This window comes from Mauremys mutica, chromosome 1 (genome assembly GCF_020497125.1).
Source record: "Mauremys mutica isolate MM-2020 ecotype Southern chromosome 1, ASM2049712v1, whole genome shotgun sequence".
Classification (NCBI taxonomy): domain Eukaryota; kingdom Metazoa; phylum Chordata; order Testudines; family Geoemydidae; genus Mauremys; species Mauremys mutica.
Window position 1 is genome coordinate 154,856,290 of NC_059072.1, and position 27,096 is coordinate 154,883,385.

Sequence of the window (27,096 nt, forward strand, 5' to 3'; positions counted from 1 at the left end):
AATAATGTAGCAGTTTAGCAAAACAATAATATTTATGTAGCATATGTTTTTCTAGCACTGCTTTTGCAAGAGAGACAAATGGCTTCCATGGCCTTTCTGTTTATTGGGTCACTGCTGTGCCCCCTCCAGGAATTGGGTGACCTCTATTTAAGCAGATAAGGACTTTTAAATAAAGCAGGCTGCTTTAAAAATTGGTTGAACAATTTACCAGTTAATGTACTGATGCCAAGTTTTTATATGCTTACCTGAAAAGACTGCTTTTATTATTGGGTCAATAATAGCCAGATATCAGGAGTTTAATTCACAATCAAACAATTGTTTTTTTAATTAAGTGCTGCTCAACAACTTTAAAGACTGAAATCCCCTATTTTTCTCCAACTAATTAATTTCAACCCTTATTTCTGAGAGTGAGAGGGGAAGTCAGTCTCCATTGCCTGTTCAGTTGTTGGCCCTGAGATTGACATTTCACTGCCTCGTTAGCAATTAGTTCTACTTATAGTGGCAGCTTTTGTGATGCAGACATTGTCCACTGGAAATTGGACCGTGACCATCAACTTGTTTCACAGGAGGCCAACAGCCATCACATGGCAACAGCTTTTGGTCACTACTGACCTGTTTTGCATTTAAACTGGCCATAATATGCTCCAAATTCTATTAATCTCCTTTTAATATCCTTGATCTATTTGTTTTATTACGTACAAAAACTACATTGAAGGAACATTACAATTGAAAAGTCAAGTAATACTAGAATTAAAGTTGCCAATGCACTGGCACCCTTCTGTGTTCGTTATGATAATCTTCCACTTTGCAAACTTAATGTTCCTTTATTGTAGTTTTTAAATATAGTTTCCTTGGTTTAAAAAAGCAAAATGGAGAAAAAATCTATCATGTGTCACCATGGTGACAACATGCATGGGTGTCATTAACAGGGTTAAAAGAATGAGGAGTACTTGTGGCACCTTAGAGACTAACATTTATTTGGGCATAAGCTTTTGTGGGCTAAAACCCACTTCATCAGATGCATGGAGTGGAAAATACAGTAGGAAGATATATATAGCCACACAGAGAGAGAACACAGATCTCTGCCACTTGGACTAATGGACTATAATTGATAGGAGGAGTTTGTAGTCAGTGTAGACCAGCATTAGAGGATATGAGATATGCTTTGCCAGTGGGCTTCACAGATGTTAGCTGATGCAAAAGAATGCTGACACTCAGGAATCTGGGTTGTATTCCAAGCTCTGAGGAGAGTCTGGTCTACTGGACTTATTCTCAGTCCCAGTCTTCCTCCATCTACTTGGGTCTTTGTCCCCAGTCCCCACAGCCCTCCTTTGGCTCCTTGTCCCAATCAAATCCAGTCTGGCTCCATGTCCAAGTCCCTCACCCAGTTCCTCATCCCAGTCTCCCCTCTTACTAGCCCTCAGACCTGGCTCCTCATAACTCTGCATTCCAAAATGGGAACTGAGATTCCTTTACAATTTTATCCCATGCAGCAACTTCATGAGTTTGCAAAAACTGCTGATAAGTAGTCTGACTTTACCAACTTTCTCCTTGTTGGCTGCAAAGAGAGCCAGATGCAGTACTGCCTATCCTAAACTTCAAAAAAATCATGAGTCAAGCCTCAGAAATCATGAGATTGGCTTAACAATTAGGAAATTTAAAATAAAAATGTTTCTCTCTTGGTGTTTGAGCCTTTGGACTTCACATTTTCAAGATTTCTCTCTGTAACCATTAGGACTAGTAACATAGCTGAGATTCTAATATAAGCACATGACTCTAGGAGTTGGGGCTTTAAGAAAAACGCCAAATACCACAAGAATAAGCAATACTACAAGGAGCCAGACAATCACATTACCAGGAAAGGGAAATAAAGTAAATTGTCATGGTGTTCCTCCCACCAAAGCTCTCTAGGATGAAGCAGTCTGAAAATGGCCAACTAACCTGGGTTGTCCAAATGTCTGCTGTAGATTGCTGGTTTACCAGACCCTCCAACGACTAGGGCAGGAAAAGACAAATTTGTCTCCAGGAGCTGCAGAGCAGTTGTAATTAAGCAAGATCTTTGTGAGAACTTTTTTTATAGTCCCTCACAACACATTAGTGTGCCTGACTTAGGGGTATTTAGACTCTGGGGAAGGGAATTGGTTTGGTTTTATTTAAAGGGAGTTTGAATAAACTTGGGTGAGGGGAGAGGTGGTTCTAAATATTCTTCTCTATCTACAGTCTTTCCTAAATTTGTAATCACTCCAGCTAGATTGCTTTCTTTCATTCCAGACCCAGCGACTATGTAAGAATATTCATAGTGCCTTCCTATTATTCTTAAAACATGCAGGGTTCATGTTAGAATCAGAGAGACTTCCTAAATTTACAGTACGCTATTTCAATGCAAATAGAATTTAGAAATTTTTACTTTAAACAAAGACAGATACACATCTATCCCTTCGCTCTCCATTTCTTGTCTGCCACAGCAACATCTGAACAGTATATCTCTTCCAAAATATTTTACATAGGAAAAAGCTCCAAACTGTGGTGTGTAGAACAGTGTTTCTCAACCTTTTAGATAGTTTAGGAAGGCAACAAGCCAGCCCTGCTGTGTCAGGCAGATCAAGGACCAGTGCTGGTCCATGGACTGGTTGCTGAGAAACACTGGTGTACAGAAGCCAGAGGGAAGGGGGATGGGACAGTCCACATAAATATGTTTTAGGAAAACCACCATTTTAGAACATGGCTAGCCATCTAAATAGTTACTGCTTTAAGAGAAGTTAATGGTGGCTTGCCAGCTCTGTAAGTTGACACTCTATTTGTCTCCAGAAGAGGTACAGCACAGGACACAGTGCAACCTTCCTACATACACTGCGTTTCCACAACTGTTCCTCAACCATGACATGAAACCATAGTTTCTAGGCATAGGAGAGGATTTTAGTCTTTCTCCACCCAAATTTTTGCCAAACGCCTATTCCACTACCTCAGAGCTTGGACACACATCACCATGGATCAGTGGGTCTTAAACATGGTGGAACTGGGATACACTTCAATTTATTGCTGTTTGCCCTTCTTGCTGTCCCTCCTCCCATCATTCTTCATGTATTACTCTAGGAGAGTATGCTACTTCAGTCTGTCCTCCTTGTTGGGGCCTACAGGAAGTTCCTATATTGTTCAGAGGGAATGGATTTTATTCCCATTACTTTTTAATCCCGAAGACAAAGGGAGTCTCAGGCCTACTTTAGGTCTAAGACAGTTAAACAAATGCTAGAGTAAACTTCTGGAATTTTGTTTTCTTTAGGCCTCTATTATCCCTTAGGGACTGGTATGCTGTGCTTGACTTAAAGGACACCTATTATTACATGGTGATTCACCAGAGCCACTGAAAGTTTCTCAGATTCATGGTCAATGGATCCCACTATCCATTCACAGTACTGCCTTTCAACCTGTCAGCAGCCCATCACGTATTCACAAAATGCATGGCTGTAGTAGTAGTAGCATTCCTGCAAAGCTCAGGAATCCATGTGTGCCTTTACCTGGATGACTGGCTAGTGAGGAGCCGATCCAGGTCACAGGTACTTTCCAATGTAGCCATTATTCAGTCCATTTTCAGTGCAGAGGGGCTCCTAATCGATACAGAGAAATCTATCCTGACTCCTCTTCAAAGAATAGACCTAATTAGGGTAGTCCTGGACTCTACAAAGGCTAGGGCTTTTCTGCTGGAGCAGAGGTTCCAAGCAATGTGGGTCATTGCTCTAGACCTAAAGGCCCATCCTATCAGTATGGTTCAGAACTGCCTCAAACTTGTAGGACACATGGCAGTGTTCACTTACATGATGCAGCATGCCATACTGTACTCCAGTAAACAGGGTTGGCTAGCCTTGGTGTTTTCACCAGCCCGTCGTCATAGGGAGATGATGATTCAAGTCATCAAGTCCTCCCTGGACTGGTGGGTACAACCTGCAGATGTTTGCAAGGGAGTTGCCTTTGTCCCTCCACAACAGTTGCTGACTTAGTCACAGATGAATCAGATCTAGGTTGGAGAGCTCACTTGGATCCCCAAGACTCAGGGCCTTTGGTCTCCTTAGGAACTAAGTCTCCATATAAATATCAGGGAGCTTCAGGCCATCAGTTTAGCTTGCATGGCGTTCCTTCCGCATATCAAGGGGCAGAATTTGTTGGTACTTACATCATGGCTGCTGTTGTCTGTATGTAAACAAACCAGGCAGGGCCCGTTTGACAAAATTATGCCAGGAGGCAGAACTTCCAGAGGAAGATCACATCACCAGTTCCATCAACTGGAGAGCGGCTTACCTTCCAGGAGTTCAGAACTCTCCAGCAGACCACCTGAGCAGGTTGTGAGCAGGTTGTTTGCACGCCACCAAAAGTTGTCTCTTCTCCTGGATGTGTCCAGGTCCATTTTCTAGTGGTGAGGAACTCCCACGGTGGAACTGTATGCAACAAGAGCAAACAAAAAATGTCATCTTTTTTGTTCCTGAGTGGATCACAGCTGGGGTTCACTGGTAGATGCTTTCCTTGTACCTTGGTCAAAAGGCTTGCTGTATGCCTTCCCTTCAGTTCCATTCCTGCCCAAAGTCTTAATTTTTTTATTGTAAGGCATATTTCCAGTCCTCAAATTCTTATTGTGTGTGGGGATGTTTTCTGTTTGGAGTGTGGACACCAGAAGTGGACACAGTATTCTAGCAGTGGTCTCACCAAGTGCCATATTCAAAGGTAATATAACCTTCCTGCTCCACGTTCCTCTGTTTATACATCCAAGGATCACATTAGTCCTTTTGGCCACAGTATTACAGTAGAGTGAGAGCTCATGTTCAGTTGGTTATCCAGCATGACCCTAGGTCCTTTTCAGAGTCACTTGTTTCCAGGATACAATCCCCCATTCTTTAAGCAAGTGGCTCTCAGCCTGTGTCCCACGGGCTGCTTGCGGCCCAATCAGCACACAACTGCAGCCCTTGTGACATCCTCAGGGCCATACAGGTAGTATTGGATGCAGCTCGCATAACACATTGTGGGCCGAATATGTGGCCCACAATGGTAAACAGGTTGAAAACCACTGCTTTAAGCATTCTTTTTGCCTAGATGTATGGCCTTGCCTTTAACCATGTTGAAATGCACGTTGCTGGATCACACCCAGGTTATCAAGCAATCCAAATAACTCTGTAATAGCAACCTGTCCTCATTATTATTACTACCTGACCAGTCTGTGTCATCTGCAAACTTCAATAGATTCCAAGGCTGGAAGGGACCATTGTGATCATATAGTCCGACCTCCTGTATGACACAGGCCATAAAACTTCCCCAAAAATAATTCCTAGAGCAGATCTTTTAGAAAAACATGCAATCTTAATTAAAAAGTTTTTACTGATGGAGAATCCACCACAACCCTTGGTAAATTGTCCAATGGTTAATTACTCTCACTTTTAAAATTTTACACCTTATTTCCAGGCTGAATTTATCTAGTTTCAACTTCCAGCCATTGGATTGTGTTATACCTTTCTTTGCTAGATTGAAGAGCCCATTATTAAATATTTCTTCCCCATATAGTTACTTACAGATTGTAATCAACTCTCTCCTTTAACCCTCTTTGTTAAGCTAAATAGACTCAAGGAACTCAGTCTATCACTATAAGGCATGTTTTCTAATCCTTTAATTATTCTCATGGCTCTTCTCTGAACTCTTTCCAATTTTTCAATATCCTTGAATTGTTGGCATCAGAACTAGACATACTAGTCCAGTTGAGGCCTTATAAGTGTGCTGTCTATGCCATTATCCAAATCATTTATGAAGATATTGAATAGACCTGGACCCAGTGATCTGTCCTCTTCATTATTTATCAGTCCTCCAGTTTTGGTGTCAACTGCAAACTTCATCAGCAATGATTTTATATTTTCTTCCAGATCATTAATAGAAATATTAAAAAGCATTGATAAATAGCTGAAAACTAGTCCCTATAGGACCCCACTAAAAATACTCTATTAAATAATGATTCTCCATTATAATTACATTTTGAGATCTGTTAGTAGTCCACTTAATATGTGCAATATTAAATTTGTTTGATACTTTTCATCATTAAAATACCGTACTAACTCAACTGCCTTATGGAAGTCCATGTATATTATGTCAGTTATTTTTATCAACAAAGTTTGTTTTGATGAAATCACAAGTTATCTAGTTCATTTGACAAGACCTATTTTCCATTAAACCATGTTAAATTGGCATTTAGTATATTACCATCCTTTAATTCTTTATTGATCAAGTCCTTCTCAGCCTTTCCATTATTTGTCCCATTACATTTCAACTGTCTTAACCACAAGATCTTCCTTTCTCTTCCTGCAGGCCCTTGCCTCATTCACTATGTACCTACAGGGAATAAGGCAAGGATCCTACAAACAAAAGCTTCTTTCACAATATAGTCTTAATTCCCTGAGCACTTTCCACCCTGCAGACAGAATGAGATGGGGTTCTATGGAAAAAACAGTATGTAATTATATAGTTAAAAACTGTATCAATGTATATGGATGAGCAGCCTTAATTTAGGAATTTTCAGACTTAAGTGTTTGACTTGCAAGCTTATTCATGTTTATGTATATTTTAATATAATACCCTAGGGTTTTTTTTTTAAAAGGAAAAGGTAAAGATAAATTATTTAGAACTGCAGCATAGATTTCTACTGCTTGATTTACAGGACTTACTGTATTAGCTGGTAGCAAGAGAAGTCTGGTATTGTGTGTGAATCAGCCACTAAAAGAGGACCCATCTCACACTGGGACAGTGGGTTACAGATGAATGAGCAGCCTCATTTTACAGACAGTATAAGTAAGGACAAAGATGGCAGGCAGTTTCTGATAGGCAGGGTGGTTAAATGAATGGGATTTGGGAATAGTAGTGATCTGGATTCTTCTTCTAGTTTGTGTAAACTCTTAGTTGTGTGTGAGGAACTGTTTGTTTGAGTGTTTTTATCTGTTTATGTATTCAGGACAGTTTAACAGGTGTACAAATACTAACATGTAAATATCAGAGACAAAGTGATAATTACTACAACAGTGTGTTTGCATTTAGAGAAACAGTCTACATTAATATAATAATCAAATCTCTGTTTAATAGGATGTTACTATAATGGAGAATGAGCCTCTTTACACTACCCAGGATGTAGTGTTTCTGGTGATTTTATAACATTGAGTGAGAAATTTCTGATTACGTATTGTGGCAGAGCTCTGACCTTGCTCCTGTGGGTCCTGCACTTCTAGGCAGTTTATGCTAGCCTCAGTGGCTCACTGTGACCCTCCACGTAGCCCTTCTCTCTCTAGGGCAGGGTTACAGTCTACTGAGCCCTTTTCATCATAGGCTGCAAGGAGGTTGGTGAGAGAACTCCCACAGTCTGTTGTCCTTGGGAGCTTATTTCAGAACAGTTTAGCCTCCTGTCCTGACTTCCCCTCCCAGGAGATATTCCTGTAGTGTGGTGGGTTGAGGGAAACCCAGGCCCACCCTCTACTCCAGGTTCCAGCCCAGGGACCCTAATGGTAGCAGCTGTTGGCAGCCGACCTTTCACTGCCAGAGTTGCTATATTTCCCTGGGCCACTTCCCCACAGCTCTCTTGCTTCTCCCTTACCTTAGAGCTCCCTTAAGGATGGTTTGAGGGTGTCTTCATTAGCTAACCCTTCAGCTGCACTTGCTCTTCCCTGCCTGACTGGAGTGAGCCCTTTTTATAGTATCAGCAGGGCCTTAATTAGAGTCAGGTGGTCACATTAACTTAATGGCCTCACCTGACTCTTTGCAGGTTAATTAGAGTCAGGTGTTCTCATTAGCCTGGCACAGCCCCTGCTCTGGTCAGTCAGGGAACAGAACACTGTTAATCCAGTGGCCAGTATATCTGCCTTCTGCTATTCTGCTGTACCCAACTGGCCTGGGTCTATCACAGTATATATTTATAAAACCAGGCATTAATATCAAATGTTAAAATTCAAAAAAATTGGAAAGGTGTGCAGAGTTTTTTGCAGGTGAATGTACTTTGTCAGAGTATTGAGTAAGTGGTAACCAAATATCTAAGTAGAGGAACTGCTTAATAACAAGGGCTTTGAATAATTCTAGAAATGTACACAACAGTTAATATAAGTAAGTCTAGAACTCACAGTTGCTGGACTCCTAAGCTATGTCTACACTGTATTTAGGAGTGAGACTCCCAGCCTGGGTCCACAAACTTGTGTCAGTGAGGCTTGTGCTAAAAATAGCTGTGTAGCTGTTGCTTTGATGTTGTGCTCTGGCTCTCAAGCTCACCCCCCAAACTCCAACATCAAAGCAATGCCTACCCAGCTATTTTTAACGAGCTAGTGGTAGCCCCACTAACACATGTCTGTGGACCTGGGCTGAGAGGCTTGCTCTCAGATGCAGTGTAGACATACTTCTAGAGCTGTGCACTTTCCCTTAAGCCAAAGGTGTTCTATGGAACATGACATGGAGCATCCAGTTTGTTTATGTTGTATCTGCAGTTTGAGTTTGTGAAATGCTGAAATGTGATACTGGAGCAGGATGTGCAGTGCTATAGAAAGTGGAGGGTTTTTTGCATGCTGTCAAAAAACAAGCTGTTTTGATTAAAACAAAAAACAAATGGCAATTTTCAACAGCACATAATTTGCCTAAATTTGAATAGATTTTCATGGAGCCAAAAAACCTCTCTGATCCTAGGACTATCCAAATTTCAATGTCCTTCTGCAACCCATGGAGCAGTTGGAGCACCTAACAAAACAAAACAACAATAAAAAAAAAGTGACCCAGGAATCTTTTATAAGTGTTAGGCATCATTATTCTTATTATTACAGTTAGAGCTGCTGGGGATACCTATTTTTGTAGTTGCCAGACTCCTCCCACTATAAGATCCTGTTTTCAGTTGCATATAATTTGGCCAGGTCTCTGCTGCAGGCTTTTTTTTTTCCCCATCAAAAATTGTTTCAGTAAAAATAGCTGTTTTTTCCTGAGAATGAGATTACTGTAAAATACATTGTTTTGACTATATTAAAAATGTTCTTATAACCAGGCTCCCTGAGAGTAATTCTGGGCCCCAGGGGCAGGGCTGTCCCGAGGAGTGGGGTGGGGAAAGGAATTTGTCACTTCCGGGAAGCTGTTACTTCTGGGACTTCCCACACTGCCCCGCAAGGCCCCCCAAGGCACGGGGCCCGGCGCAGTCACATGTGCCTAGGAGCCCTGCGGCCCACCCAGGCAATTTAAAAGGGCCCAGGGCTCCCAGCTGCCATTGCTGCTACTGCAGCAGTGGTGGTGGCTGGGGCCCCCCAGGCCCTTTTAAATCTCCTGGGCCCCTGGGCAATTGCCCCCTTTGCACACACACCCTCGCCTCCCCCGTTGGTGGGCCTGCTTATAACTGTTTTATTGAGAAGATGTAGCATTTCCTTTTATTGAAGCAAGCATTTGAAAGGTAGCAGGAGAGTTGCCCTGGTGTCAGGGATGTACCTTCTACTGTGCCAATGAAAAATGCCCAAATTTGGTCCCATTGTAAACTTTTGAAAAATCTCAGATTGCATATGTTCACTACAGACTTAGTAGAGTTTGTCAGCTACATTCTCTGAAGATCTGTTTTTGTTCGTGTGTGTTCTTAATACCCCCTTGCCTAGTGCCCAAGATACCTGTCCCAAATGCAAAGAGGGAAAGAACTGGACTTGAAGGGCAGAGGAAGCAGTGGAGGGAGCTTATTGGGACAAGGAACCTGGTGATAGGGTGGACTGGGACTGGCAATTGACAAAGGTTATGGTTGGTAAAACTGGGACTAGCTGGGAAAGGAGACTGAGGCTGAGAGGGAACTGGGGTAGGGAGAATTGGAAGCCAGTGTGAGAGAGAGACTGAGATCAGACAGAAGCCAGGAGGAGGGATGGAACTGGACTTGATTGGGCAAGGAGATTAGGACAAGGAGCCTGAAAGGATGGAAACTGGGACTGGAAAGAGAAGCCAGGTAGAGGTGTTCAAGGAGGATTGAGAGAGTCTGGAATAGACAGGGGAGAAGGGGTCAGGTTTGGGGGAAACAGAGGCAGAAGACTGTATTTACTGGGTCTCCTGTTATGACACACACACTTTAATTACATAATCCCTTACTATTTTTTTCCATAAGACCCCTGCCTCATTCTATGCACAGGGATGAACTGTGTCCTGGGGATGAATCAGGATTGTGGAATAAATGAAGCCGTGGTTTGTAAGACTCCTGCCTTATTTGTTGCAGAAGTTGGAAGGAGTGTAATGAATGAGGCAGAGGATTGCAGGAAGAGAAGAGAGGGAAAGAGGGTCCCTTAGATTAGGCAGTTGAATGCTATCCTGGAGAACTGGATTCTTAACCACAGAATACTTCTGTGAAGCTGGGAAAGTCACTTAAACCAAACTTTTCACAGGTGGTCACTGACTGTGTGTTCCTCCTTTTCGGGTGCCCAACTTGATACTGTGGGGTATGAATTGTCAAAGAATTGAACACTCAAAGCTTCAATTGAAGTCAATAGGAGCTGAGCTTTGAATATGTGAAATGCAATATAATGAAAAATCAGACCACAGGCATCTGAAATTGGGCATCCAAAATCAGTGGATACTTTTTGCCTTAATCCCTCTGTGCCTCAGTGGGATTACAATGAGGGTAATAATACCCCTTCACCTCACAGAAGTGTTGTGAAAATAAATTAATGTATGTCTGTGAAGCACTCAGATACTATAGTGATGAGCACCATAGCAAATCATAGCATTACATAATTGACGAGTTCTGGAAAGCTAGAATTTGCTTCCTAATGTAGGGCAATATGCTAGTGTCATTCATTCATTCATGCCCGTCACCCTAATCAGGGTATGGGCCGCCAACAACAGATCTCCAGAGTCCTCTATCCTGGGCCATTTGCTCTAGCTGGTTCCAGGTATAGCCCATTTTTGTGCTATCAGCCTGAAGGTCGCATCGCCAGGTGTTTCTAGGACGGCCTCTTTTCCGCTTGCCTTGGGGGTTCCACCACAATGCCTGTCTGGTGATGTTGGTTGGCTGCTTGCGTAGTGTGTGTCCTATCCAGCCCCACCTTCTCCTTCTAATTTCTTCCTCTACTGGGGGTTGACGGGTCCTCTCCAAGAGGTGGATGTTACTGATGGTGTCTGGCCAGCGGATCTGAAGAATCCTTCTAAGGCAGCTATTAATGAAGGTCTGGATCTTTCTAGTGGTTGTTTTAGTTGTCCTCCAGGTTTCAGCTCCATACAGTAGGACTGGTTTCACGTTGGAATTGTACAGTCGAATCTTTATTGCCAAAGACAGCTCTCTGGAACTCCAGATGTTCTTGAGCTGTAGGAAGGCTGCTCTTGCCTTACCAATCCTTGCTTTGATGTCTGCGTCTGTGCCACCCTGCCGGTCGATGATGCTGCCTAGGTAGGTGAAGGACTTCACTTCTTCCAGGGGGCTTCCATTCAGTGTGACTGGGTCGTTGCTGATGGAGTTGATCTTGAGGATCTTGGTCTTGTCCTTGTGGATGTTGAGGCCAACCTGTGATGACGTGGCTGCCACTATGTTGATCTTCTCTTGCATCTGCTGTTTGCTGTGTGAAAGGAGTGCAAGGTCATCGGCAAAGTCCAGGTCATCAAGCTGGGTCCACAACGTCCACTGAATTCCGTTCCTGCGCTCATAAGTAGATGTCTTCATAATCCAATCAATAACGAGGAGAAAGAGAAATGGAGACAACAAGCATCCTTGTCTGACTCCGGTTCGCACCTGGAAGCTGTTTGTGAGCTGCCCTCCATGGATCACTCTACAGTGTATGCCGTCGTATGAGTTCTTGATCAAATTAACCACCTTTGCTGGGATGCCATAGTGCCGAAGGAGCTTCCAGAGGGTCTCTCGATCCACGCTATCGAACGCTTTCTCATAGTCAACAAAGTTGATATACAATGAGGAGTTCCACTCCATAGATTGCTCGACTATAATGCGGAGCGTTGCTATCTGGTCCGTGCATGATCTATTCTGCCGGAAGCCTGCCTGCTCATCTCGTAGCTGTGGATCAACTACATCCTTCATTCTCTCTAAAAGGACTCGGTTGAAGACCTTCCCTGGCACCGACAGAAGTGTGATTCCTCTGTAGTTGGCACAGTTGCTAAGGTCTCCTTTCTTGGGGATTTTGATGAGGTATCCCTCTTTCCAGTCTGCCGGAATCACTGCTTCTTCCCATATCTTCTCAAAAAGGGGGTACAGCATTTCCACTGAAGCATCCAGGTCTACTTTCAGGGCCTCTGCTGGAATGTCGTCAGGTCCAGCCGCCTTCCTGTTCTTCATCATGATGATGGCTTTTCTGATCTCATCTCTGGTTGGTTTGTCACAATTGATTGGAAGGTCCTCGTTGGCTGGGTCGATGTCTGGTGGATTTGGTGGTGCTGGTCTATTCAGGAGTTCCTCAAAGTGCTAGTTCCACTAATATGCTAGTGTAGATATTAAATAAATTTGGTGGGGTTGTTCAGAGTTACCTGCACTTGCACTCTGTTAAGCTCTTGGCCTTTATGATATCTAGTGTCAGTAAGTTCTACAGGCTGACTGAATTGTGTGAAAAAGTATTTTTTTTATCAGTTTTAAGTTTGTTCCTGTTCAGTTTCATTTAATGTTCCCTTGGTCTTGAATTTTGAGAAGGATGTACAGAAATTCCTGATATTCCTTCACTATACCATTTCTTCATTTTATATATCTTTATTGTGTCCCTGCCTACTCTTCCTACTCCTGGGGGAATTCTGCACCATGCAGTGCAGAATTTGAACAGAATTAATGTTTTGAGAATAATTTCCCTTTTCCCTCACAGAAATGGGCTGCAGAGCTGCTGGCTGCCACTAGGGACTGCTGGTCCAGGCAAAGCCCAGCTCCCCAGCTTGCAAATAGAAGAGATTGCCATGGGGGGGGGGAGGGGGATGGGGAGGAAGAGTTGAAGGATTCCCAGCAGCTGCAGTTCCACCATGTCTTGAAGGAATGAGGTGGTCTGCAGGAAACTCCATACAACCTCAGGACCCACTATCAGGCTGTTTCTCCCTCTGGGTCCCTGGGCTCTGGGGGGGAAGGTGGGTGCGGGTGTCTTGGCTGGAAAGGCACACCGCAGCTGGGCTCTGGAAGGGCAGGGAGTGCGGATGTCTGGGCATTGGTTGCGCCCCACAGCTGGGCTCTGTGGGTAGGGGCTGCGGGTGCCTGGGCTTGAGGGGGTGCTCCATGGATGGGCTCTGTTGGGAGAAGGGGTGCAGATGTATGGGATGGGGGCTGCCCTGTGGCTGGGTTCTGGGGGGGTAGGGGGTGTGGGCATCTGGGTTTTGGGGGGTGCTCCATGGCTGGGCTCTAGGGGAGAGGGAGTGTGCGTGTCTGGGCTGGGAGGACCCTGTGGCTGGATTCTGGAGGGAAGGGATGTGGGTGTCTGGGCCCCCGGCTGGGCTCTGGGGGTTAGGGAGTGAAGAAGCAGGAACTGGGTTGTCATAGTGATTTCTTTAACTCTCTACTCCTGGGGAAATTATTTTTGTTGTCTCTATTGCTACATACATAGTTGCTGACAGATATTTTGAAATAAATTACCTAAATAATTGAAACTGGCATGGTTATATAGACAAATAAAATATGCAGAATTATGCAGAATTTTAAAATATTGTGCTCAGAAATTTTAATGTTTTGGTGCAGAATTCCTCCAGGAGTATCTTCTCCTCTCTAAGGTAAGCAGTCCTAATCTTTTCAAACTCTCTTCACATGGAAGTTTTTCCAGGCTTCTAATCATTCTTATCATCTTTCTGTAATACCCTCTATTATTGGTATATAATTTTTGAGGTAAGATGACCAAAACTGAACACAGTATTCCAGGTGAGAGCATAATATTGATTTGTATAATGCCCTTATATGGGGACTCCACCACTTCCTGAAGGAAATTATTCTAAAGTCTAATAAAGATTAATGAAGATTAGATTATTCTAAAGTCTAATTAAGAGATTTTACCTGATATTCAGTCTAAAAGTACATTTACATTTGCAGTAGCATGTAGAGTACAGACATCGCATGCCCACCTGGCATGGGTATAAGCTTTGTAGTCAGTATGGCACGACTTAGGGGAATAGGGTAAAGTAGAGTACTTTATACCTGAACCCTAAGGTATATACCAGGAGTGGCCAAACTTATTCACCCTCCGAGCCGCCATACGACAATCTTCAGAAGTTTGAGAACCGGTACATGCCTGCTGGGGCTCAGGGCTTCAATCTGGCGGGGAGAGGTGTCTCGGGGCTTCAGCACCAGCAGGCATGCCCCGCTAGGCTGAAGCCCCAAGACCCTCCTCCCCACTGGGCAGAAGCCAGAGGCGATTCATGGGGGAACATGTGGCATTCCCCCACCCCATTCCCGATTTTTGTCAGAGTTTTCTGGCCGCACTCGGTCACATAGTGTCGCAGAGTCCCCTCCCTGCATGGCAGCTGCTGGAGCTGGCAAGCTGGGAGCTATGGCTGTGTGGCGAGGCAGCAGCAAACAGCTGGGAGCTACAGGGAGGGGCCACTGAGGGTAAAAGTGAGGGGCATGCCTGGGGGTGTGTGACCAAGGGTACCAGTTAGGGAGGGCAGCCCTCCCTACAAGCTTCATACAGGAGGTGTGCTCCCAGACAGATCTCATAACTGCACAGACTAAGGGAACGTCTACACTGGCAAAGTTACAGCGCCGGCAGTTACAGTGCTGCTCAGCGCAGAAAGAAAACTGCTGTTGTGTGTTCACACTGACAGCTGCCTGCGCAATGGCATGTTCACACTTTCATCACTTGCAGCGCTATTCGGAGTGGTGCACTCTGGGCAGCTATCCCACAGAGCACCTCTTTCTCTTTTGCCGCTAAGACTTGTGGGAAGGCGGAGGGGGTCTCGGGGTATCCTGGGTCCAGTCCCAATGCCCCGTGATGCATTGCTTCGCATCCCAGTAATCCCTGTGCTTCCGTCCACATTTGGCACCATCTTTCAACAGTTTGTGTACTGCGCGCCCTGCTTCTTTCAGGTTGCAGGAATGGATCCTGAACTGGTGACCAGTATGCTGCTTGCTCTGACCAACACATCACGAGTGTCCGTGTAGTTATTCCTTAAACTACAAAGGCAAGAGGAGTGCGACATTGATCTCACCACGTGTAGTAGCTATGACACGAGATTGCTTGTGGCATTCACGGAGGTGCTGACCACAGTGGAACGCCGCTTTTGGGCTTGGGAAACAAGCACTGAGTTGTGGGATCACATCGTGATGCATGTCTGGGATGATGAGCAGTAGCTGCAGAACTTTCAGATGAGGAAGGCCACATTCATGGGACTGTGTGATGAGCTTGCCCCAGCCCTGCAGTGCAGACACGCGAATGAGAGCTGCCCTCTCACTGGAGAAGCGTGTGACGATTGCACTGTGGAACCTGGCTATTCTAGACTGCTACCAATCGGTCACTATCCAGTTCAGAGTGGGAACGTCGACTGCTGGAGTCGTGTTGATGGAAGTGTGCAGGGCTATTAATCGCATCCTGCTCCGAAAGACCATGACTCTGGGCAACGTGCATGACACAAATGGGCTTCCCTAACTGCGGAGGAGAAATAGATGGCACGCACATTCCAATTCTGGCATCAGACCACCTAGCCACTGAGTACATTAATCGCAAGGGGTATTTCTCAATGGTTCTCTAGGCGCTTGTGGATCACCGTGGGCATTTCACGGACAGGTCCGGAAAGGTGCATGACGTGCACATCTTTCGGAACGCTGGCTTGTTCAAGAAACTGCAAGCAGGGACTTTCTTCCCGGACCAGAAGATCACCGTAGGGGAAGTCAAAATGCCCATTGTGATCCTGGGAGACCCGGCCTACCCCTGAATGCAATGGCTTATGAAGCCATACACAGGGAGACTTGACAGCAGCAAAGAGTGGTTCAACAACAGGCTGAGCAAGTGCAGAATGACTGTTGAGTGTGCATTTGGCCATTTAAAAGCCCACTGGGAATGCCTGTTTGGGAAGCTGGACATGGCCAATGACAATATTCCTATGCTTATGCTTATAGCTGTGTACTGTACGCTCCATAATATTTGTGAAGGGAAAGGTGAAAGCTTCACTCAGGGCTGGACCGCGGAGGCTCAGCACCTGGAGGCTGAGTTTGAACAGCCAGAGACCAGGGCTATTAGAGCGGCCCAGGCGGGGCCATAAGGATGAGGGATGCCTTGAGGCAGCAGTTTGAATCTGAAAGCCACTAATATTTGCAGCTATGCTTGGGGTTGCAGTGCTTGTAATGCTAGAAGGTGACTGGTGCACATGATGCAATAAGGGGGTTTAAAATAATTGCATGTTGCTTTGCAGTGCTCTTTTTTTGCTTTCATTTAATAGAATAAAGATTGCTTTCAAACCAACACAATTATTTTATTAAAAGACAACAATCGGAGGAGAGAGTCAAATGGCAAAAATACATCAGGAGGGAGCGGGGTGGGGGAAGGGAAGGTGTCCCGAGGAGGAGTGGTCCCGGGACTGCTACAGATTTGGGTATGTCCAGGGATCATACCCAATCTTATCCTTTGGAGTACAGTGTAGCGGGTATTGTACTTCAGCAGGGCCAAACTGCAGAGGGATTGGTGTTGAGTGCAGTGAGTAGTGGGAGTCCACACTGCTGGACTGTGAGGAGGGAGGAGTGGAATGCTGCGGGTGGAGAGTGGAGCCAGGAGGTTGATAACTGTGTGTTGGTGGTGTGTGTGTGCGGGGGGCACATGGGAAAGAGTTTTGTGACAGCGGCTGCAGGGGAAGGCGGGCACGGAGCTGCTCAGTTTGAAGAGCTAGTATCGCCTGGAGCGTGTCCACTTGGCGCTTCATAACATTTAAGAGCTGCTCCGTGGCTTCTTTCTGGTGTGACGCATTCTCCTTTCGGTCCCTCTTCTTGCTGTCCCACCACTCCTTCAATTCTTGTATATCAGCAGCGGAGTGCATCCTAACCTCACAGAGAAAGTCCTCCTTAATTCTTCGTGGCCACTTTCTAATTCTGCGTAGCCGTTCTGCCGCTGATAAGGGAGGCTGGCCTCCCAAGATCATCTCTGTGAAGTTTAAATGCAACATTTTACAGAAGCAGTATTGTTTGCAACACAGACAACACTGATTCCTGCTTTAAAACACAGCCAATACTCTAACTGGCTTTAAAACTAACTTTAAAACACACCTGTCACTAACTGGCTGACCACGGGCAAGCACACATGAGCCACAAGACCCTCAAAATGATGAGTAGCTGCAGAGTCAGGATGAATCACTGTTCCCGGACCCTGCTGTACATTGGGCACATGGCTCTTGGGGACAGCCAGCATTGTAGGGGGGGCTTGATAATCATTCCTGTCCCCACACTTCCCACAGGATGTGATCATTATGGAAGATATCTCGCTGCTGAGGGTGAGCAGGGAGTCAAGGGAGGGTTTTCTCCAAGCCTGCGGCTTCTGCCCTGGCCACTATGTGGCTCGCCTGTGTGCCGCCATGTCATCGTCCCCTCCCACCCCCCGTGATGGCACAGTGGAGCGGGAAAATTATGATTAATGGGGCAAAAAACAAAGCAGCTCTGCTGAGGAACCTGTGGCACCGGATTGCCCAGTATCTCCATGACAGTTTCCTGGAGATCTCTGAGGGAGATTCCCGTGAAGTGAGGGAGTCTATCAACAGCCTGTTCCACTACTCAGAATAGACAAGCCTGCTTTCTGCATCCCTCCTGCCCCCAACAAATTGCTTCAGCAATTCCCAAAATCAGATCCACTTACCGGGAGCCTCCTCTCCTGTTTGCGCTTTGCCAAGATCCGACTGCCATGACTGGCTAGGCTCCTCTGGGGTAGAGCTCCTGACTGCATGCATCTCTGGCCTCCGAGCCATCCTCTGCCTCTGCGTTCCCCTCCCCCTCTTCATCTAAAATTTCCTCCTCCTGGCTCGGTCTACTCTCCACTGGCACGTGAGCCAACAAAGTATCCACAGGGGCCTTTGCAGTGGAAGTGGGGTCGCCACCGAGTATCGCATCCAGCTCTTTGTAGAACAGGTAGCTCGTGGGCACAGCACCGGAGTGGCAGTTTGCCTCCCGCACCTTGTGGTAGGCGTTCCGCAGCTCCTTCACTTTTACCCTACGCTGCAATGTGTCCCGGTCATGGCCCCTTTCTATCATGCATCGTGAAATCTGTCCATAGGTATCATAATTCCTACGGCTGGAGCGTAGCTGGTACTGCACAGCTTCCTCTCCCTAAATGCCTATGAGGTCCAGCAGCTCGGCATTGCTCCAAGCAGGGGATTGCCTGGTGCGTGGAGCAGGCATGGCCACCTGGAAAGATGCGCTGAGACCACTGCACGCATCACCGAGCAAACAGGAAGGGGACTTTCAAATTTGCAAAGGAATGTATGGGGTGGGGATGACGGTTGGTCACCTGAGGGCAGGGCAGTAGAGTTCAAACCGATGACCAGAGAGGTGATAACAGGCATTGTGGGACACTCCTGGAGGCCAATCGCAGCGCTGTAATCATCATGGTGTCTACACTGGCACTGCAGCGCTGTAGCCCCAGCGCAGAAAGCTCTACACCTCTCATCGGGGTGGTTTTTTTTAGAGCACTACAACTGCATAGTTTCTGCGCACTAAATGGCTTGGCAGTGTGTACACCTCAGTTTGTGCTCCTGGGGCAGGGAGTTGGTGTCTTGTTTACAAATGGAGGCAGGGTAATTAAGATAAGAAAGGGCTGGTAATTAAATTAAGGATCAGGAAGTCTTTAGATGAACCCAAATATGTAGTTCCTGAGCCAATGCATATAAGATATGTAACTCTGGATAAGATTGCTCAGATATTTAAGTATGAAGTGTATTGTTATTGACCACACGTTATCACATCTTCACTGTGATGTTAATATCTATGAGTGGAGGCACTGATGCCAATAGCTTTACTTGATTAAGGACTAGAAGATTTGACCCTCCAACTTTTTTTCAAGAGGAAGAGCTGCCCAGAGCTCCTATGCCTGTTTATTTTCCTTTCCTGCCTGAGTGGCCCTGATATACCTCAGAAGTCTCAATTTTTTTCTCAACTTTAAAATGTGGAATTTTCTTAGTGTTTACTTTAAAATATTCTCCTATGGAGACTGCAACTCAGTCACCGTAGTCTTGTGTTTAAGACCCTTCTGGGAAATAGCTAGCCTTTAAACAGAAGCCATGTTGCCAACTCTCATGATTTTGTTATGAGAGTCATGATAATTATTGTTTTCGTAAAGCCCCAGCTCCTGGAGTCAAGTGATATGTGATGATTTCAGCCTTCATTCTTAAAGAAAAATTGAAGTTTCTAGCCCTTGTGCCTCTGGAGAAAGCTTCAAAATGTGATCCCAGCGCACCCTAAAGGCTCAAAAAGCAGAATGGTAAATAAAAAGAACACCAAATATATTATTTTTACATAATCTTAAAGTGAATCTCATGATTTTTGGTGAGCCTGATTCATGATTTTTGAACATTTGGGGTTGGCAATACTGTGAAAGTGACTTGAAATTGTCTGTTTCACTCCTGTTTAAAGTCAGTTTCTAGTCTATTTGTAGTGGGGTAACATCCCTAGAGCCCCAGGCAGATGCAGTATAACTCTCAGGGCCTTGCCCTAGTAGGATGTTTCCAAAAGTTAAATGATCAATTCCAAGCTTGATGAACAGTAAAAAAGTAATAGAGAGTAATCAACATTTTTCTACAATTGTTTCAATCATTGTATTCAAGAATTAGTAACAAAGTAAGAATATACATTAAATGTTTAAACCTAACCAGTGTCCCATTTTACACAAAATGTCAGAACATGTTAGTATTAGAGCTAGGGTCTAACCCTTATTTAATTTTCTTTCTTTATATAGGAATTAGAAATTATTATCTAACAGGAGCACTGTATCTAAGTTGTTATCTGCAAAAAACCAAGAGTTTTCAATTTCCCAAGTAGCCTCTGGAATCATGGTTAAAGTTGCCCCTACCCCCACCAAAATCTGAAATGGCGCCCTGGGTGTGACATAGGCTACTGGGGGTGGGGTGAACCTTTAAATTGTGCCCCCCGCTCTCAGCAGGTACAGTCATCTCTGGCAGAAGCCCCTAGTCCCAGGGCCAGTGCAACCATTTAGGCGACCTCGGCGGTCGCCTAGGGCGCTAGAATTTGGGGGGCAGCATTTTCTTCGGCAGCGACCGTGGCGTCCGGATCTTTGGCCGCCCCGGTCGCCGCCGGCATTTAGGCAGAGGGAGCTGGGGCAGGGGAGCGCGGGGAGGGCCGCCTGCAGCAAGTGTGTGTGTGAGGGGGTGGCATGCAGGGGAACTCCCCACCCCAGCTCACCCCTGCCCCGCCTCCTCCCCAAGCATGCCGTGGCTGCTTTACTTCTCCCGCCTCCCAGGCTTGCGGCGCCTAAGCTGCTGCAAGGGAGGTGCCTCAGGGCGGAGGGGGGGAGCTGCCATGGGGGGGGGCACCTCAGGGCAGGGGCTCAGGGACGGGGGAGGGCGCAAGGTGGAAGTTTCGCCTAGGGCGCGAAACATCCTTGCACCAGCTCTGCCTGGTCCCACCACCGCAGGGCAGAAGCCCTGAACTCCCCACTCTCAATCTGGTAGGCTGAGAATAGGCAGGTATAGGGGGGCTCCACAACCTTCACCCTAACTGTAAAAGAGCCACAGTTTGGCTCCCCTGGTATATACCCTACATGGCTCTCTACACACCCAAGCAGTGCCTCTCATGTCTACACTGCTATTTGCAGCAGTGTAATATCCTGCTGCCAGAGCCGTTCCTCACTATAATGAAAGGCTCTGACAGCTGGGAAGGGCTCTGGGAGGGAAGAGACAGCAGGGAAAAGGAAAGGGCTGCCAGAGCTTTCCCTGCTGCCTCCCCCCTGCCAGAGCCTTTCACTGCTGTGTGTAGCTACAGGTACCCTCCACACCACTGCAAGTGTAGACACAGTTTTAGTTTTCTTTTTCGTTCTTTCATCCCATTACTTGTAGTCATGCCATCTTGGACTACAACGAACCATTTCCCTCTCTCATCCTAAATGCTTACACTGTGAAATATTTGTAGACAGTTACATATCTTTTTTTCTCATTCCCAGTCATCAATTAGCCAAGATGTACATGTTTAATTATTTTCCTCCTAAAACAGTTTAAGAAGTTGGTAGGAACAAATGGAGAGGTGAAGGGTAAATAAGATTGGAAGGTCAAAGAGAAAGCCCTCCACTCACCCTACCTATCAAATGTAATTTCTTTATGCAAAGTTGACTCCTGCTTTTGCTCTGCCAAGAATGCTGGGCTTGATTACATCATTTTTTTCCCACAAACACATTCATACATTCCTGCATACCATCCCTTGTGAATTGGAAGAATTCTCCATAAAATTTCATAAAGCCACCACTTTATTCTTTTTAAAATTCCTCCTTAAAATCTGCTGTTCTCATGATGCCTACAAATGATGTCTCTCTGGCATTGGCTACCAATCAGCCTCCTGTTACTATGTTGACCACTGAAACACCTTACTTGTTTACACTTACGGGGGGTTGACGCGTGCTGATCGATGCATTGGTGGTTGATTTAGTGGGTCTAGTGAAGTGTACTCTAGTGTACTCCAGTGTACTCCACCTGAATGAGAAGCGCAAGGGGAGTTGACGGGAGAGCGTCTCCAGTCAGCATCGCATTGTGTGGACCCCATGGTAAGTAAATCTCAGTACATCGACTTCAGCTATGTTATTCACGTAGCTGAAGGTGCCTAACTTAGATTGATCTCCCACTGTAGTGTAGACAAGGCCTTATGCATCTTTATTGTAAGTTTTGCAATTGGAGCATGTGGACATATGATTAAAAAGGGTGAGATTTTCAAAATTCCACACAGTGTGAACCCCAGCCGAAATGCTTCTAATTCCACTGCTTCTGGTTCTTATGCTGGGAGCCCTGGAGATGGACATAGAGGTGCTGGGGAAGATGGGCCCGGACCATGGAAGGGCCCTGGCAAGAGGCAGGGTTCCCAGAAGGAAGGAGTTCAAGGAAAAGACGCTCAGAAGAGAGGAAGAGTAACTGTCTCCCTTACAAGTTCTCCAGCGTAGTTTGATACTCTCATTATGGAGATATCACCAAAGAATGACCATATACTATAATTTGTGTTCGTTTTGTATTTCTGCAGTATTGAGTTTGGATTCTTTTTTTCATATCATTCTGCATGCATTCTGCTAGGAAATATATCAGCACGTTTGCAACTTGGTAGTTTTTGTGCTCATTTGTTGGTATTTTAACAGAACATAACTTGCCCTTGTAATGTATATTTTAATACAGAATTTTAGGTAAATAATAGTAATATTCCTTTTTGTTCATAAAAGTTTTGTTTTGAAATATCTGAATGCTCTAAATTTCAGGAAGTTACATTTGGTATTTCGTAATTCTTCAGGCTAGGAACTTTGAACTCTTTTTCATTTATTTTTTTCAACAACAAACAAAATTCAGCTTCTTTTTCAATTCTAAAGGCTGGCATGTCTGCAAGTGTCATCCTAAAATATTCCTCCAATTGTGCTAATGGAGCATTCACCAATAAAGAAATTGTTACATTGTGTTATGAAAGTGTTTTGTTTTATATAGCACAATGCTGCCACCTGATGGGAGAAAAGAAGTAGGACAACATGTGTTTATGCTTATTAAAATGTTATATTGTGTGTTCTAAAGCGTGGCATACATGGAAATACTCAGTACACATTATGGACTTCACCAGCTGCCTTTGGTAAAGAAGTAATCTGTATAACTTGTTTCTTAAAACTCAAAAATAAGACTTTTTAAATGCATTTATTTTTTATTTTGGAAAATCAACAGGATAATTGGAAGCCTAGCATTGCTTTTGTTGTTGGGAACAAAATTGAGGATGAAGTCCACACACAAGCCTTGTCTCTTGCTGTGCAGGTGCCACAGCGGAAGCTCTTCAGCGAGGTATCGTGGGAAGGAATTTTGGGACAGGTATTTAAAATGGTTTATTATTAAAACCTCTTGAAGACTTGGTAGCCTTTTTCTCTTTAGCCACAAGTGCTGCTGTGTTAATTTAAAATTAATAGATTAGTTTAAATAAGAAAACAACCCTATTAGGTAAGCTAGTCCATCCTGTGTCAATGTACTGTAGTCCAGGGTTTTGTCCAGACTAGTTTTAAATGTCCAAAGTGACAGAGCTTTCACCACATCCCTTAGAAGATTATGCCACAGTCTAATATATCTTACTGTCAGGGAGTCTGAGGGTAATCAAGAAAAAACTGATGAAGATAATAAACACAGTACTGCACTTTGCTTTTCTTACAGATCATGGAAGCTGGAAGTCAAAAGGGAAAAAAGGTTAAAGAGGTGCCTATGTATTGTGAGGTAGGTTAAAGCACTTATTACAGAGGCAAAGTTTTTATTGCTTTTTTAAATAATTGAGCTAAATACCTCTAATTAGTTATGTTTTGAATATCTGAGTAAAAAATTACTCTTGTCCACTGGATACAGCTTTTAAAAACATTTCTGTTGCCAAGATGCCAAAACTGCTTCCTTTTTGTTGCATCTTAATCAGTCCATATGAACTATTTGTAGAGAAAGCAAATGAGGAGCAAGGTACCTTCTGGGACATGGATTTCTTTATGATGCTTGTAATATATTCTCTGGGTATATTTTAATGGTGTTTCCATGAATTATAGAGAGATAGAGCTGGGATCTGTTCTCCCAAATGTTTTCAAGTACATAAAAGGTTGTTACAAGGAGGAGGGAGAAGAATTGTTCTTCTTAATCTCTGAGGATAGGACAAGAAACAATGGGTTTAAATTGCAGCAAGGGAGGCTTAGGTTAGACATTAGGAAAAACTTCCTAACGGTCATGATGGTTAAGCACTGGAATAAATTGCCTAGGGAGGTTGTGGAATCTCCATCATTGGAGATTTTTAAGAGCAGGTTGGACAAACACTTGTCAGGAATGGTCTAGAATGATAATACTTTGTCCTGCCATGAGTGCAGAGGACTGGACTAGATGACCTCTCGAGTCCCTTCCAGTCCTATGATTCTATGATTCTGTGTTCACAGCAGTTGACATGCCTAAACCCTCCTGCATCAATGAGCAAATAGAACTCTAGAATGCAGCGTTGATGCTCTAGAGCTTAGTGTTTGTGTAACAGCTACTTGGTGTAAAGTTCTAAGTTGGTTGACCCAGTGGGGTAGATCTGAACAGTTAGTAAGCTTGCTTAGTACAAAGACGACTTCCTTTTACTCTACCTTGTAAATGTTTACTTTACAGTTTGTGAGAGCCTATAAAATTCTGTGATTAATTAAAAGATTTTAAAATTTTCTCAGCCAGTTTTATGGCCCTGCAGACCTTGGACATAAAGATTTTTGGATTCCTCTAAAAAGAACTTGTTTACATTTTAACTCAGTGATGACTAATAAACTTTTTATATGTCTTAGTTTTTGGTGGATTTTATAACAGCTCGTTTTAGTTGTAGCGTGTTTTTCAGTAATGCTACAGTACTATCTGAACAAGTCCCATTGGAATTATTTACAATTGACATGACTGTGAATTTTATGGAATTAACCCTCTCCATTCTGGACTAGCCTCCCAGGCAATCTTATTCTATACTGTCTAGGATGTAAAACCCTTTTAGCCCTTCTGATAGGAGGATTTTAAAGTTTGGCCCTAAGCAGAACCTTTTCATTATACCTGTATTTAATTACTAGGAGCAGTTTACTTGTGGACTGGATACTTATGAATTTCAGCTGTCAATGCTGTGTCTCATTAGCTACTTACTTTATTGCTCTGTTTTTTTTAAATGGAGAATATAAAATGCCTGTTCTGACCTTTTTCCTGGATCCTGTTTCCGGTCTGGCAGTAGCAAATTAAAAGATTGTTCAAGCTGCCACAAGCATAAATTCTGCCCGCTATGGGCAGAACTTTGCTCTACAATATTCACTGAGGATTCTACTGCAGATTCTGCATTCAAAATTCTCATTGACAGTAATGATAAACAAGTACAGAATGAGTACAGAAGGAAGTACATTATTTATCATGCTAAGATTTCTACACTTTTGTCTCAGCTTCCAGTGAGATTGCAGGTGTGAACTCCTAAAACTTTAATGATTTTTGAACAGCTACAATATAATGGAACCTGTGCTGGAGTTTAGTGCCTTATTGAGGAAAACTGCACAGGTATTGATGCAGTCACTATAATTGCTACCGATAGTGCTGGCCTTGATACAAGCTGCTTCAATAGAATGGAATTTCCCTTCTTCCACTTCAGTGCAGCAGTCTACAGTGCCTGCTTTAACTCAGGAAGATTAAGCTTGTGGTCTCAATGATATCTTGTGGCAATGAGTTCCAGAAGGTAATTATGTGTTGTGTTTAAAAAATGTTTCCATGGATCAGTTTTAAATTTTCTGCCTCTCAGTTTCTTTAAATATCTTCTTGTGCTTGTATTATGTAAGTATTGTCCTCATTTCACAGATTGGAAGACAGAGGCACTATAGCCTGATCTATAGATTATGGATAAAAATTCCCAGTTATCACTTTGAGGGTTGACAGGTTCTTGTCCCAAGATCAGGCCCAGTATTATTAAAATTATTATATAGTTGGGAACCCCGATGTGCACAGTTGCAACATTAACACTATAGGAATATGTCTGTATTTACAAATAATTTATTAATACATTTAGCACACTCACAAACACTCTAACTCAGTAAGGTAGGTTGCAGAACAACCTGATATATTAGTTATTATCTTCCTCATCACCATCACCTTCCTCCTCTTTACCAGTGGCCATCATTCTGGCACCTCCCAAGGGCTACATCTCTCAATCCTCCTGCCCACAGGCTGGGATGCCACTTTTATAACATGTTACGCTTATGCTACCATGTCTAATGCATATTCAGTAGGGGTATTTCCCTTCTTCCTTATTTGTATTTCCTCCCCTTACTAATGTTGAGGTGTCCTTCTTTTATATGTTAGTATATTCATGATTTCAACTCATTATCATATACCTCAATTTGTTGCCATGGCACTTTAGTTGCTGGATGTTCTCTCCAAAACTTTCCAAAAGCTGGTGATAGCTTATGTTTCTGTGGTTGGCTGATGTCATTATGGGTAAAATTCCACCTTACACTCTACTTCCAGTTCCCCAAAACATAGGGGTTACCGTTGGACCATTTATCTATACCAAAGTCCATAGGCCTTAAGCCTCATGCTAACAGCTGAAGTCAATGCCTTACAGGATATAAGCCTGTAGGTTCCCTGAATATAATAAAGGCAGAATAATAAAGGCAAGGCAGTTAATATAATAAAGACAAGCTAGCCCTATGGGCTACAGCACAAAGAGCGCAAGGGTTAAATCTACAAAGGTGCGTAGTTGCTACACCTAATTCCTAGGCTCCCAGCAACCTAGTGGAATCTTGAGTTAGGTACCTAAGTTCCCCATACAATGCATGGGGAGAGTTAGGTGCTTAAGAAAGAGATTTTCAGAAGCCAGCAAGCTGAGCGAGGAGCCACCTAATTCAGCCAGCAGTGAAATGCATAGGAAAGGGGTGGGATGTAGGCCCAGATCTACAAAGGTATTTGGATGCCTACTTCCTGTTTTTTTGGGCTGTAGGCACTTGACTTACAGGCCAGAGGGAGATGTCTATCTCTGCTTGGAACTGTCAGCTGTGAACCCTCTCCTGGAGTGAGGTGCCTAAGCCAGGTCAGCCATTTTGGTAATCCATGCCCTAGCAGACAGAGAGTAAAGAAAGAGCTCTGCCCAAAAGCCTGGTAGTTAAGGCACTCACCTGGGATGTGATGTGAGAGACTTGGGTTCAAGTCCCTGGTCTGGAGCATAGTGCCCTAACCACTGGGCTGTTAAGTGTTTTGGACACACTCAGCTACCTGGTGTATGAGGCAGCAGCCCGATCCTCTATGTCAGTGGTTCTCAAACTCTGGGTCAGGACCCCAAAGTGGGTCACGATCCCATTTTAATGGGGTCTCCAGGGCTGACAATGGACTTGCTGGGGATTGAGGCTGAAGCCAAATCCTGAGGGCTTCAGCCCTGGGTGTCGGGGCTCAGGTTACAGACCTTCCGCTCAGGGTTGAAGCCCTTAGGCTTTGCCCCCCCCCCCCACTAATCTGCGGCGTCAGGGCTTTGGC

General features: G+C 44.3%; 1 protein-coding gene and 1 long non-coding RNA gene across 6 annotated transcripts in view; one reads left to right on the plus strand and one right to left on the minus strand.

Moving 5' to 3' along the window:
- The window catches only part of LOC123358753, a 16,775-nt gene extending 9,106 nt beyond the window's left edge, over positions 1-7,669 (minus strand). Inside the window, exons 1-2 of the long non-coding RNA XR_006575779.1 lie at positions 7,610-7,669; positions 4,294-4,430 (exon numbers count right to left, since the gene is read on the minus strand). This is a non-coding gene — a long non-coding RNA (uncharacterized LOC123358753). The remainder of the gene's footprint in view (positions 1-4,293; positions 4,431-7,609) is intronic.
- The window catches only part of SPAG17 (sperm associated antigen 17), a 282,801-nt gene that overhangs the window by 1,079 nt on the left and 254,626 nt on the right, over positions 1-27,096 (plus strand). For 4 of the 5 annotated variants that reach the window (XM_045000967.1, XM_045000963.1, XM_045000962.1 and 1 more), the window contains exons 2-3: positions 22,792-22,932; positions 23,266-23,325. In XM_045000967.1, coding sequence (XP_044856902.1) covers positions 22,792-22,932; positions 23,266-23,325 — 201 coding nt within the window. Of the gene's footprint in view, positions 1-22,791; positions 22,933-23,265; positions 23,326-25,225; positions 25,310-27,096 lie in introns of those variants that run through there. The other variant, XM_045000968.1, reaches the window with a different exon arrangement.